General features: G+C 61.5%; 1 protein-coding gene across 2 annotated transcripts in view; it reads left to right on the top strand.

Annotated features, from left to right (window-relative positions):
* Window positions 1–12,062, top strand: part of SDK2 (sidekick cell adhesion molecule 2) — a 283,506-nt gene that overhangs the window by 223,846 nt on the left and 47,598 nt on the right. For both annotated transcript variants that reach the window (XM_075562175.1, XM_075562174.1), the window contains exons 19-29: window positions 1,251–1,446; window positions 1,609–1,707; window positions 2,248–2,439; window positions 3,140–3,261; window positions 3,884–3,993; window positions 4,091–4,241; window positions 7,017–7,254; window positions 7,709–7,824; window positions 9,154–9,343; window positions 10,675–10,773; window positions 11,470–11,664. In XM_075562175.1, the coding sequence (XP_075418290.1) occupies window positions 1,251–1,446; window positions 1,609–1,707; window positions 2,248–2,439; window positions 3,140–3,261; window positions 3,884–3,993; window positions 4,091–4,241; window positions 7,017–7,254; window positions 7,709–7,824; window positions 9,154–9,343; window positions 10,675–10,773; window positions 11,470–11,664 (1,708 nt within the window). The remainder of the gene's footprint in view (window positions 1–1,250; window positions 1,447–1,608; window positions 1,708–2,247; window positions 2,440–3,139; window positions 3,262–3,883; window positions 3,994–4,090; window positions 4,242–7,016; window positions 7,255–7,708; window positions 7,825–9,153; window positions 9,344–10,674; window positions 10,774–11,469; window positions 11,665–12,062) is intronic.

The raw sequence follows: 12,062 nt of genomic DNA, 5'->3' as shown, positions 1-12,062 counted from the left end.
CACAGGCTTGGGAGACGCTGTCAGGAAAGACCCTTCTCTGGAGAAGGACGTCATCCTGGGTGACCCCCTGAGCGAGCGATGGGCCGCAGGACCACAGCCTGGGCTGGAGCATCCCAAGGATTGTGGGGATGGTGCAGGACCGGTGGTGTTCCTTGCCTTTGTGTTGGGGCGACTGCGAGTCAGAGCTGGTGGGACAGCCCCGTCAGAGCAGCACAACAAAAGGGTCCCACAGAGAACATCTGAATTCCCATCCTGCATCTTCTCACAGACATCCCACCCCCAAGAGGCTGTTACTGATTGAAATCCCACCTTGGGACCAGCATCAAATAAAAGGGGGAGACTGGCCCACCCACAGGGGCAGTGGGGGTGCAGAGGGAGAGCTCTCACTTCCCCCCGGCAGGGGAGACTCAGGCTCCCCTAGGGCACAGCCACCACCCATTAGTCCATGGAGGAGCCGTGGTGTGTCGGGATGGATGATGCTTTCCGCTGCCGACTGCCAGGTCTGCAGTGAGACCCACAGCCGCTCCATGGGAGGAAGATGAGGCTCTCTGGTCCTGGAAAGATGTGCGGGCTCGGAAACCCACCATGGGCATTTCCACTCTGTCCTCGTGGGCCACTAGGAGCCGGCTGCGGACAGGACGGCACTGGGTAGAGAGTGTGCGGTTGAGGGGCAGGAGCATCCGATCTCAGACGCCGCAGAATGACGAGGTGATGACCACCCGTCTGGCCCTGAGCCCGGGAAGTAATGCAGGGGCTGGTGTCAGAGCCAGAGAGACACTCACAGCCCCCGCCCAGAGCCAAGTGCTCACCCAGAGCACCCTACCCCCAAGGACTTATGGGTAATCCTCATGGTACACCCCAGAGACTGCCCAGAGAACACTCACCCCAGTGACTTATGGGTAATCCTCATGGTAGGGACTGCCCAGAGGACACCACCCCAGTGACTTATGGGTAATCCTCATGGTACACCCCAGAGACTGCCCAGAGAACACTCACCCCAGTGACTTATGGGTAATCCTCATGGTAGGGACTGCCCAGAGGACACCACCCCAGTGATTTATGGGTAATCCTCATGGTACACCTCAGGGTCATGTGTGTAATCTGCAATGCTGGGTGTGGCGGGGAGGGAGCCCAGCATCCTGGATGTCTGGGTGCTTTGTGTCCATCAGCTGACCAGTGAGAGGGTGTGGCCATTTCTGGAACTTTCTTGCTGTTCCCCTGAATTGTTGGCCTCCCCCCCCCCCCCACAGCTGATTGCCTGGGAGCCGGAGCTGGAAGAGGAGGTTACCGTGGTGACCGTGCGGCCCAACTTCCAAGACAGCATCCACGCAGGCTTCGTGTCGGGACTGAAGAAGTTCACGGAGTACTTCACCTCGGTGCTGTGCTTCACCACGCCCGGAGACGGGCCCCGGAGCGCCCCCCAGCTGGTGCGCACCCATGAGGATGGTAGGCAGTCCCCCCCACACAGCCGAGCCAGAGACCAGTCCTGTCTGCTCTCCCACTATGATGGGATGCCCCCCCAGGACCCCTGGGGCTGTCTGGGCAGCGATGGCCTCCCTCTGACTCTAACTGGCTTTGTATGTGTTGGGGCACTCTTTGGGGGCACAGTACCCGGGCCGGTGGGACACCTGAGCTTCAATGAGATCCTGGACACCTCGCTGAAGGTCAGCTGGCAAGAGCCGGGGGAGAAGAACGGCCTCCTCACAGGTAGGGGTCCAGGGCTAACTAGGGGGAGTATGGGGGGGCCAGAGACCTGGAGAGGCCAGCCAGTCCTTCCCCTCACCTTCCAAGCAGTTTCCATCCATGCCACCCAGCCCTCCCCTCCTCCTGAGACGGCTTGAGTGGGTCCCCAGCACCCGTGCCCAGCATCTTTGGCCCCCAGTGGCTACTGCTGCTCTTGCTCCTGCAGTCCCCTCGGTGGCCACCAGGTGCCCAGGCCTGATGCCGCAGCGCTGCCTTCCTCCACCCCTTCCTGCTCCGAGCACCTGACTGCGCACCCAGTGCAGGTGTGCAGACAGACATAAGAAGCAGCCGAGGGCTCAGCCAAGGTCTAGCCTCAGCTGCCTGAGACAGGCCTGCTCGCATGCTCAGTCCGAATACACCTAGACATGGGAGATAGCCCTGGCCACCTCCTTCCAAGAACTCCACCCTGGGGGCCCGAGGAGCTTGGCTCCGATTCCCCTGGGGGGCCACACACCGGAGTCCGTTGATATGGGAGGCAGCTGCTCTGGGCCTGTTTCCCTCCAGGGTACCGGATCTCTTGGGAGGAGTTCAACCGGACCAACACCCGAGTGACCCACTACCTGCCCAACGTGACCCTGGAGTACCGGGTCACGGGCCTCACGGCCCTCACCACCTACACCATTGAGGTGGCTGCCATGACCTCCAAGGGCCAGGGCCAGGTGTCTGCCTCCACCATCTCCTCCGGGGTGCCGCCAGGTAGGTGCCAGGCTCGGGGTCAAGGGCAGGGGTTTCCATGGGTCCTTACTGCCCACCCGACCAGAATCCCGTGCTAGGGCCCCTTTTCTCTCAGGAGTGTCGGCCTCCCCCGACCCCCTCAGAGCACTCTCCTGCCTCTGCCATCCCTGGTCCCTGGGTCCTCCCAGAATACGGCCCAACTCTGAGGGCTATGGCTGCCCCTGCTCCAACTCCACGCCCACCATCCGGTCCGTTCCGACTCACAGGGACCTTACGGGACAGGGTAGAACCGCCCCTGTGGGTTTCCAAGGTGCTAACTCTTTAGAGGAGTAGAAAGCCTCCTCTTTCTCTCTGAGAGCGGCTGGTGGTTTTGAACTGCTGGTATTGCAATTAGCAGCAGACCGTGTAGCCCATGACTACAAGGCTCTCCAAAAACCATACAGCCCCCCAAGGACTGTGCCTTATTCTCCGGGGTGTACCATGAGGATTAACCATAAGGCATCCCACCAGCAGGGGTGGTGGTCCTGCTGGGAAGACCCTTGGTGTCCTCCTGAGTCCAGCGCAGTTTGGGGCAGCCTCCCCTCCTTCTCCCTCGGCATGAAGAGGAAGCCCTGTGTGTGCCCTGTTTGGAGGAGAAGTGACCCTTGGCCACTCACTGTCTGGGAAGTCCTGCTGATGACCCAGTATCCTCCCATCCCCTCCCTTTTTCTCCCATCTCCAGAGCTCCCCGGGGCCCCCAGCAACCTGGGCATCTCCAACATCGGCCCCCGGGCTGTGACCCTGCAGTTCAGACCCGGCTACGACGGGAAGACCTCCATCTCCCGCTGGCTGGTGGAAGCCCAGGTGAGGCACGGGAGGGGAGGGGAGGGGAGGGCCCAGCCCCCAGCCCAGCCCCCAGCCCAGCCCTAGGCCACCCCTGCATGGAAATTGTCACCGGCACCTGCCAGAGGGTCACCAACCACTCCTCGCCCCCACTTCCCAAGACCCTCCAGTGCCCCCTCCACCTCCACCATCCCTGCACACACACACACACACACACACACACACACACACACACACAGAGTCCTGGGCCAGTGGGATGTGTCTGGCCAGCATGTCACACTCATCAGCTGTCCCCTGAATCCCTTGGCAACAGTGTCCCAGGTTGGGCTGCCCCTGGGTTACCCCGGGGAGACTTCTGAAGTTGCCCCTGTCCCTGGAGCCCCTGGCTTGCTCTGAGGGGTGGCCCCTGGAGTATCTGGAAGGACCACGTGTTGGCTTGCCACAACGCAGCTTCCAGGGTGCCCTGCCCCCTCCAGGATTGGGGCTGAATGGAGCCAAGGTGGGGTCCTGACACAGGCTGTCTTGAGGTCACACTTGGGGACCCTGAGGAGATGGCGTCCCCATTGGGTGCTCTGCAGTGTTGGAACCCTACCTCTGCCGAGCAAGCACCCCCATCTCAGCGTCAGCTCCCCGGTGCTTCCAGGTGGGCGTGGTTGGCGAGGGTGAGGAGTGGCAGCTGATCCACCAGCTCCCCAGTGAGCCTGATGCCCGCTCCATGCAGGTGCCCGACCTGAACCCCTTCACCTGCTACAGGTAACTCGGGCAGGGCAAGGCCTCACAGGGCGCCCTGACAGGAGGAAGGGCTCTGGGCTCCCCCCCACGGTCTCGCTCACCCCATCCCCCACGGCAGCTTCCGCATGCGGCAGGTGAACATCGTGGGCACTAGCCCGCCCAGCCAGCCTTCTAGAAAGATCCAGACGCTCCAGGCACCACCGGACATGGCCCCGGCCAATGTGACTCTGCGCACAGCCAGTGAGACCAGCCTGTGGCTACGCTGGATGGTGAGTAGGTCCCGAAGGTGGGGTGGGGGTTGGGGAGGGTGTCTCCTTGACTCTCGTCACCTGCAAAGGTGACCTAACCTAAAGGCACCCAAGGGGCACCTTTATATTGCCGGGGCACTCTTGTCTGAGCTCTTGCAGCTGGCTGCCTGTCTGACCGTCTCCTTGTCCCCCTGAGCAGAAGGTACTCCCAGAAAGCACGGTGTGTGGGGACTGCCTCGGGCCCAGCTGGTCCCATTGGTTACTTCGCCAACCACTACCCGCTCTGACGGCCATCCGCCCATGAACTCCCTCATGCCATAAAGCACAGCCACAGAACTGGACAGGGTCGAACTGCCCCTGTGAGCTTTTTAGACTGTCACTCCTGACGGGAGAAGGCAGCCCTATTTCTCCCGGGGAGCAGCTGGTGGTTTCAAACTGTGGACCCTGGGGTTAGCTGCCCAACGAGAAACCACGACATCACCAGGGCGACCCTGGAGGCCAGAGCAGGACTGCTCCTGGGGGGTTGTATGGGTGAATCTCCAGTCCTCTCAATGAAAGTCACTAGCCTCTTTGTTCCCCTGAAGATCCCACGAATCCCACAGGACAAGGGTTGGGCTGTGGCTGGGCCCACTGTGAGGTGGGCCCTGTCTCAGTGACACCCCTGTAATGGTGGACAGTTGCCACCACACAGCACCCTCAAATGTTTGAGAGCCTCGCTGCCCCCCAGGACTTGTCAGGGAGCACAGGGTTTCAGAGGCTAACCAAGAAGATGGGCGGTTTGAGCCCACCAGCCGCTCCCCGGGAGAAAGATGAGGCTGCCTGTTTCCGGGGAGACTCACCGCCCTGGACACCCTCTGGGGTGGTTCCCCTCCGTCCTGGGAACCGACTCCCCGCTGGTGGACTTGGGTCTCCTTTGGTGTCATTTGACCAAATCTCAGAGCCCCGTCGTGGCACCATGGTAAAGTTCCTAGCTGCTCGCCAGAAGGCCTGGTAGCAGCAAGGTCGGCGGTTCAAAACCACCTCGGGAGAAAAACACAGCTTTCTACCCCCATCAAGAGCTGCAGTCTCAGAAACCCACAGGGGCAGTTCTGCCTTGTCCTCCGGGTCCCTGTGAGTTGTGTCCACTCTAGGGCAGTGAGCGCATTTGTTGAACCAGAGAGCCACTGGCCCTGGCCATTAGCACCGGCGGACACAGCGGCTTAGGAAGCTCTGCTCTGTCACCGGGTGTAGCTGTGAGTCACAGGTGACCCGCCACTCAACAGCAGCATCCATCTCTACAGAAACAGAGCCCCAGAGCTGCTCACTTGTCTGTTAGCAGCCCAAGCCCGAGCCACCGAGTCACTGGGGCTCAGACGAAAGGTCGTAGTGGCTAGGGAAGGACTCTGGGCACTGTCAGTCCATCATGGCCCAGCCTGGGGCTATGGGGCCTCTGGGCACCCATCAGCATCCTCCCCTTACTGCCTGCCCGGCTCCTGGCCCGCTCTTGGCTCTCCCACCCTCCTTCCATCTTCCTTTAAGCATTCTGAGCTCTGAACGGTTGAAGAGACCCCAGGGGGCTGCAGGAGTGTAAAAAGGGCAATCGCTGTGCCCATCAGGCCCCTGGCACCGCTCAGCTGGTTAATGCCAGGAGGCCCCTTCCCTTCACGGGTATGTGGTGGGCAGTTGGGTCCCACTCCCCCACCTTCCTTGACCGCCATCTTGGCCTTGGGTCCGGGCCTATAAGAGCCTGTGAGCGGGGTGAGCAGACAACGTGGAAGTCAGACAGAGGAGGCAGAAAAGGGTATGGGGTGAAGAGGGGGCTGTGGGCACTCCAGCTCCGTCACTCTCTGAGGACCTGGCTCCTGGCTCCCAGACCCAAGTCCCTCCTCCCCCCCTGCTGATCAGCCTTGAGAAGTTCATCAGCCAGTGACCTAGAACCCTGGGCCACAGCCCCGCCAGCCAGGCACCGGGCTCTGGGACGGGGCCTGTGTGTTCTGTTTTCTGAGGCAACAGAAAAGCCTGGAAATACAGAAACAGAGGGACTGAGGTCAGTCGGAAGGAAGGACTTCCTTCCAGTGCCTGGTGTCCCCCATCCCTGCTCAGGATACCCCCTCCCCAAGCATGCTTCTCCGAGGACAGGCAGGAGCTGAAAGCGGGGCTGGTGTATTCATGGGCAGAGGTGGCTGGTGGCAGCCTGGCAGTAGGCTGGCCAGGGCCACAGTGGGTCCTTTGGTGGGTGGGTGGGTGGCAGGGTGGTAAGGTCCTCCCGGGCCCGGTAGAGAAGGATGTGTTGTCAGTCACAGGAAAGTGCCCCCTGGGGGTTTCAGGGCTCCAGCCTTTGAGAAGCGGATTGCCAGGCCTTTCTTCTGCAGGGCCTCTACGTGGCCTGAAACCACCGCCGTGTCTGCTAGGGGTCGAGTGTTTGGGCAGTTGTGCCCCCAGGGGCTTCGCAGTATAGCTGGGGAAGGATGGGGAGGGGCATCTGAATGTTCGTGGGAACATGGGGTGGCAAGAGAATGGAATTTCCTCTCCATGAACACTCCCATGCTGCCCTCAGGGGTCAGAGCGAAGAGACAGGCGAGAGGCAGGTGTACTGTCTAATCCTCCTGGTTCATGCTGCCCTCAGGGGCCAGAGCTGAGGGACAGGTGAGCGGCAGGTATATATACCGTCTAACCCACCTCTGCCGCCAGGTGAGGGCTCCTCACCTGGGTACTGCAGGTCGGGCAGTAGGTGGTGCCCATCCTGAAGGCTCCCGCCCCTCAAAGGGCAGGGCTGGTCTCACGGGAGCCCCCCCACCCCACCCTGCCTTGACCCAGCCGCTCCCCGAGATGGAGTACAACGGGAACCCCGAGTCGGTGGGCTACAAGATCAAGTACAGCCGGCTGGACGGCCACGGCAAGACGCTGAGCCACGTGATCCACGACCGCGTGGGGCGGGAGTACGTCATCGAGGACCTGGAGGAGTGGGCCGAGTACCGGGTCCAGGTCCAGGCCTTCAACGCCATCGGGAGCGGGCCCTGGAGCCAGGCGGTGGTGGGCAGGACCCGAGAGTCAGGTCAGCCCCCAGCTCCCCACCCCACCACGGTTCTGTTTAAGGAACCAACGCCTGAAGCTACTGTCCCCAAAGTAGATTGAGCTCATTTTCCTAGGTGGGCATCTACCTGTCCCCAACACCTGCTCCCTGCCCACCCCCTCTGTCCCCGCCGCTACAGGAGAGCAGGCAGCCTAGGGCAGACACCCCAACACCCAGCAGCATCTCAGAGCCTCAGGTGGAGCATCCAGAAAGAGCTTGCTCTCCAACAGTCTGGAGAAGCTCACAAGGTCACACACAGAGCAAGAGTCCCCAGCCCACAGGGAGGGAGGGTCGGAAGCCCTGAGCCGTGTGCACTAGGTCCCATTGAGCTCTGGGGAGCACGGGTGCCCCATCAAGTGGGCAGAGTCCTGTGCTCCCTCCCCACCCGATGGTCCACCTGAGGCTCTGACTTCCTCTCCACCCCCTTCCTCCGCAGTCCCTTCCTCCGGCCCCACGAACGTGTCTGCGCTGGCCACCACCTCCAGCAGCATGCTGGTGCGCTGGAACGAGGTCCCTGAGGCCGACCGCAACGGGCTGGTGCTGGGCTACAAGGTGGGTCTGCACCCTGGAGGAGGAGGAGCAGGAGGGACTCTTTGCTCCTGGGTCCCCATTGGAGCTGCGGTGTCCCCTGTGATCCCTCAAAGGCCAGCCTCTGCCTCCTGGAGGGGACACAGGAGCCTCTGTCTCCTGTTCTATGGCAACCCGGGCCCCTTCTGAGCAGCTCTCTGGGTAGAGAAGCTCCCAAGGGCATTCCAGGGCCTCTGCTACACCTCCCAGCCCCGGCTTCTGCTACACCTGCCAGCCCTGGCCTCTGCTACACCTCCCAGCCCCAAGCCTCACTCTGGGTTCTCTGCCTCCATCATCTTCTCGGAGCCCCGCCTACAGGCGTGGTCCACGCCCCTGAAGCTAGGAGGCCTAGGTGACGTCCACTCTGTGTGGCCTTTGACTCAGCTCACCCCCAAGAAGCTGTCTAGCCCTGACTATAAGCCCATGCAACCTGCTTTGAACCCCACCCCCCCACCCCGGGGCACAGGGCCACTCCAAAGAACCCAAGTCTGGGCGGGTCCAGGCGGAGGCCAGATGAGCCCCCACTCCCAAGACCTCCCAAGACCACCAAAGACCACCCTGAGGGAGTCTTTGAACCTTGAACCACAGCCTTCTCCCAGGCCATCGCTGAGCTCAGTCCTCGTCTAGCCTAGCAGGGAAAGAGCCTGTACAGGAAGTGTGGGTCAGGGCTTACAGAGTCCTGGGACAGACGGCAACCAGAAAGGTTAGACAAGACACTTGGGAGGGGGGGTGTCCCTGATGTGACGTGGTTTGAGAAAGACTGTGACAGAGACAGCACCCCTTGGTAAGCGTGACCCATGTCACCGGCGGGAGGGGACACGCAGTACGGTGGGGCCTGTGCTCTGTGGAGTGTAGGCTGGTGGCGCAGTTGTCGGTGCCGACCCCAGCGGCTGTCTGCACAGCAGAGTGACACGCTGCCCAGGCCTGCACCAACCTCACCATTGTTCATTAGGCTTAAGCCCAGTGGCGCTGCCAGGGTGTCAGTCCATCTCGCCAAGGGCCTTCCTCGCTCCTGCCGCCCCTCCACTTTACCACGCACGATGTCCTTTCTCCAGGGACTGGTCTGTCTTGATGACATGCCCGAGGAACGTGAGACCAAGTCTCTCCATCCTTGCTTCTAAGGGAGCACCCTGACCATACTTCTTCCGAGACAGACCTGTGTGTGCTTTGGGGCAGTTGATCAATCTACCAACCTTCTTGGCCAGCACTGCCGGGTCTGCCCGACTCACTCCTGGGGCCAGGACCAGGGAGGGGCGCTGCAAGGCCGAGCCCGCGGCCTCACTGACCCACGACCCCAAACCCCCGCTCTGGCAGGTGGTGTACAAGGAAAAGGATTCCGACGCCCAGCCCCGCTTCTGGCTGGTGGAAGGGAACTCCTCCCGCAGCACCCAGCTCTCCGGCCTGGGCAAGTACGTGCTCTACGAGATCGGGGTGCTGGCCTTCACGCGTGTCGGCGACGGCAGCCCCAGCCACCCGCCCATCCTGGAGCGGACGCTGGACGACGGTGAGTCCGGGTGCAGCCAACCTGGGGCAGTCACCCAGCACACTGCCACCAGGAGCCAGGCAGGACATTTGTGGCTGTGTCCTCTCAGCAGCTGGTCACCAGGGATCTCTTCCGAGGCACCTCCAGGCAGATCCCAAACTGACAACCCTTCAGTTTATGGTCAACCCCATACAGCCCAGGGCCATGGGACACCTGGTGCTCTCAGGATACTGGCTTGGAATCTGAACTTGGCATCCCTGCCGTTCTCTCTTCAGCCAAGAGCAGAGTGGCTCTGAGTTCAAGACCTCAGGAGGGGAGGTTTAATGCTTCCCAGGCACCAGGGGCCCACTTAGAAGAAAGGACAGGCCCAGCAGGCATCCACGCCGGCCACAGAGCACCCCACAGGCAGCTGATCTGTACTGCGCCCCACAGCTCCCCATCCACATGCCAACCTGCTGCCCACCGCAAATACTTGTAGGAGCCGATAAGAGTGCAGAAGGAAGCCCCTCCACCCAATGCCTGTGCCTTTTCACGTTATCAATCAAGCTAATGACCTGTTAAATTAAACACGTTCTATTCTCCTGCCCTGATAAATACATTCTCCTAATGACCTGGAAAGCCAAGTTCAGATTTAGAAATCTCAGACTTCTTGGCCTTCTGAGATGGAAAGTGGCAGCCCAGGTAGTTAGTTACCCAACCCCCACTCCCCACAACATTCAGCCCCATCCACACCTCAAGTCCAGCACCCACAGCACCACCCACCACGGGTGGGTCCCCCGCAGACCCCGCTGGTGTGGGGGTGAAGTGCTTGGCTGCCAACCTGAAAGCTGGCAGAGCAAACTCAGCAACCCCTCCAAGGAGAATGGTGAGGCCGTCGGCTTCCATGTGGGCAGTGCCACTCTGCCCTTGTCAGGAGTCAGAATCGACAGGCCAACAGTGGGTTGGGAATAGATTTGGTTTGGGGGACAGGGGCGTGATCAGAGATCTCTGGAGTTCTGTATTTCTAGGAACAGGTGGAGGGCTCAAGGGAGGCATGTCCCCTCACCCCGCAGTCACCTCGCCTGATGGGGAGGGCACAGGGCATGCTGGGTGGCAACCAGGGTTGGACCTCCAAAGGCCCAGGTGCATCCCAGGGAGTGGGCCCCGTGGGCCTGCCACTGCTGCCAGTGATGCCCCTGCTGAGGGTCCAAGCTTCCCTGAACCCATCTGGACAGCTTAGGCCCCCAGCTGCTCCCCGCACAAGCCCACTGAGCCCTGAGCCCGGTGTCCATCCATGACCAGCTGCTTGACAGGAAACAGATGGGTGGGGGTGGGGGCTGACCAGGAGCCTCACTGTCCTCTGTGTCCCCCAGTGCCTGGGCCACCCATGGGCATCCTGTTCCCCGAGGTGAGGACCACATCCGTGCGGCTCATCTGGCAGCCGCCCGCCGCCCCCAATGGCATCATTCTGGGTAAGCCTTCCTGGTGGCCCGGCTCAGTCCAGACCCAGGGGTGGGGGTGTTGGGGTAGTACTTGGGGCCCAGCCCCTATGCCTGATTCTCCCCAGAACCCAGTCCCAGCTGCTTTCTCTGGCTGGAAGCTCAGGCCCCCGAGGGAACACTGGTGGCTCTGCACCACCAAGGCCCACAGGTCAGCTGACGGGTCACGGCCATGCTGCCCAAGCCTGGCCAGGTGTGGGTGTGCCGGCCAGCTCAGCACAGTGGGATGCTGGGAAGAGAGCTGAGAGAATGGGCCACAGGGGCGGGGGCAAGGAACTGAAAACAGACAAAGCATCATTTCATATTCAGAAATCTCTCTCTCACACACACACACATACACACACCTATCAAGAAAAGACACATGGAGTGGGAGGGGCCTTCCCTCCAAGCCTGTGGACCTGGACTGTCCATACTCCAAGGTCCCCAGTCCCAGGTACTGCCGAGTCCACTCAGACCAACGCCATTGCCTCCAGAAGTTTCCCTCTGAGGGATGGGAGGAGAGGGTCAAACCCCAGCTCGTCCCCTCACCTGTGGCTGTTAGGCAGCTCATAGACCCTGTGTGTGCCGTGCCCTGTGTGTCCGGGGCCCAGTGGCCAGGCGAGCAATAGGCGGGTCCTGCAGCCTGGCTGCCAGCTCCACCTGCTTCCCTCCCTGTTTCCCTCCCCTCAGCTTACCAGATCACATACCGGCTCAACTCCACCACAGCCAGCGCCGCCACCGTGGAGGTGCTGGCCCCCAGCGCCCGGCAGTACACGGCCACCGGCCTCAAGCCCGAGGCTGTCTACCTGTTTCGCATCACGGCCCAGACCCGCAAGGGCTGGGGAGAGGCTGCGGAGGCCTTGGTGGTGACCACAGAGAAGAGAGGTGACCGGCCCAGGGACTGGAAGGCATGGGGGGCAGCAGCAGGGGCAGCCCGGCCAAAGCAGGTGCTCAGAGCCCCCCGGGGGAATGGCTGGGGAGTCATGCAGTCTCTGGTTGGGATGGACCCTTGGGTTCCTGGGGGGTGAGGGGCTCCCCTCCCTAAGAGCCCACTATGGTGTTCTAGAAGGATGGGAAGTAGCCATGTCCTTGGCCCTGGCCCATGATGCTTACCAAGGGCGCTGTCCAGGGTCTAGAGTTCAGGCTGCCACTGGAGGCTGGGTCCCCCCTCCCCAAAGCAGGCCTGAGACAAGGATTTATGTGACACTGACTTTTAGGAAACACGCCCCCCACCTCCAATAAAAGGTTAAGCAGTGTGTCCCTACACCTGGCAGTGTAGAAGG

Source organism: Tenrec ecaudatus, chromosome 10 (assembly GCF_050624435.1).
Source record: "Tenrec ecaudatus isolate mTenEca1 chromosome 10, mTenEca1.hap1, whole genome shotgun sequence".
NCBI classification, from domain to species: domain Eukaryota; kingdom Metazoa; phylum Chordata; class Mammalia; order Afrosoricida; family Tenrecidae; genus Tenrec; species Tenrec ecaudatus.
This window is presented reverse-complemented; position numbering and strand designations above follow the sequence as displayed.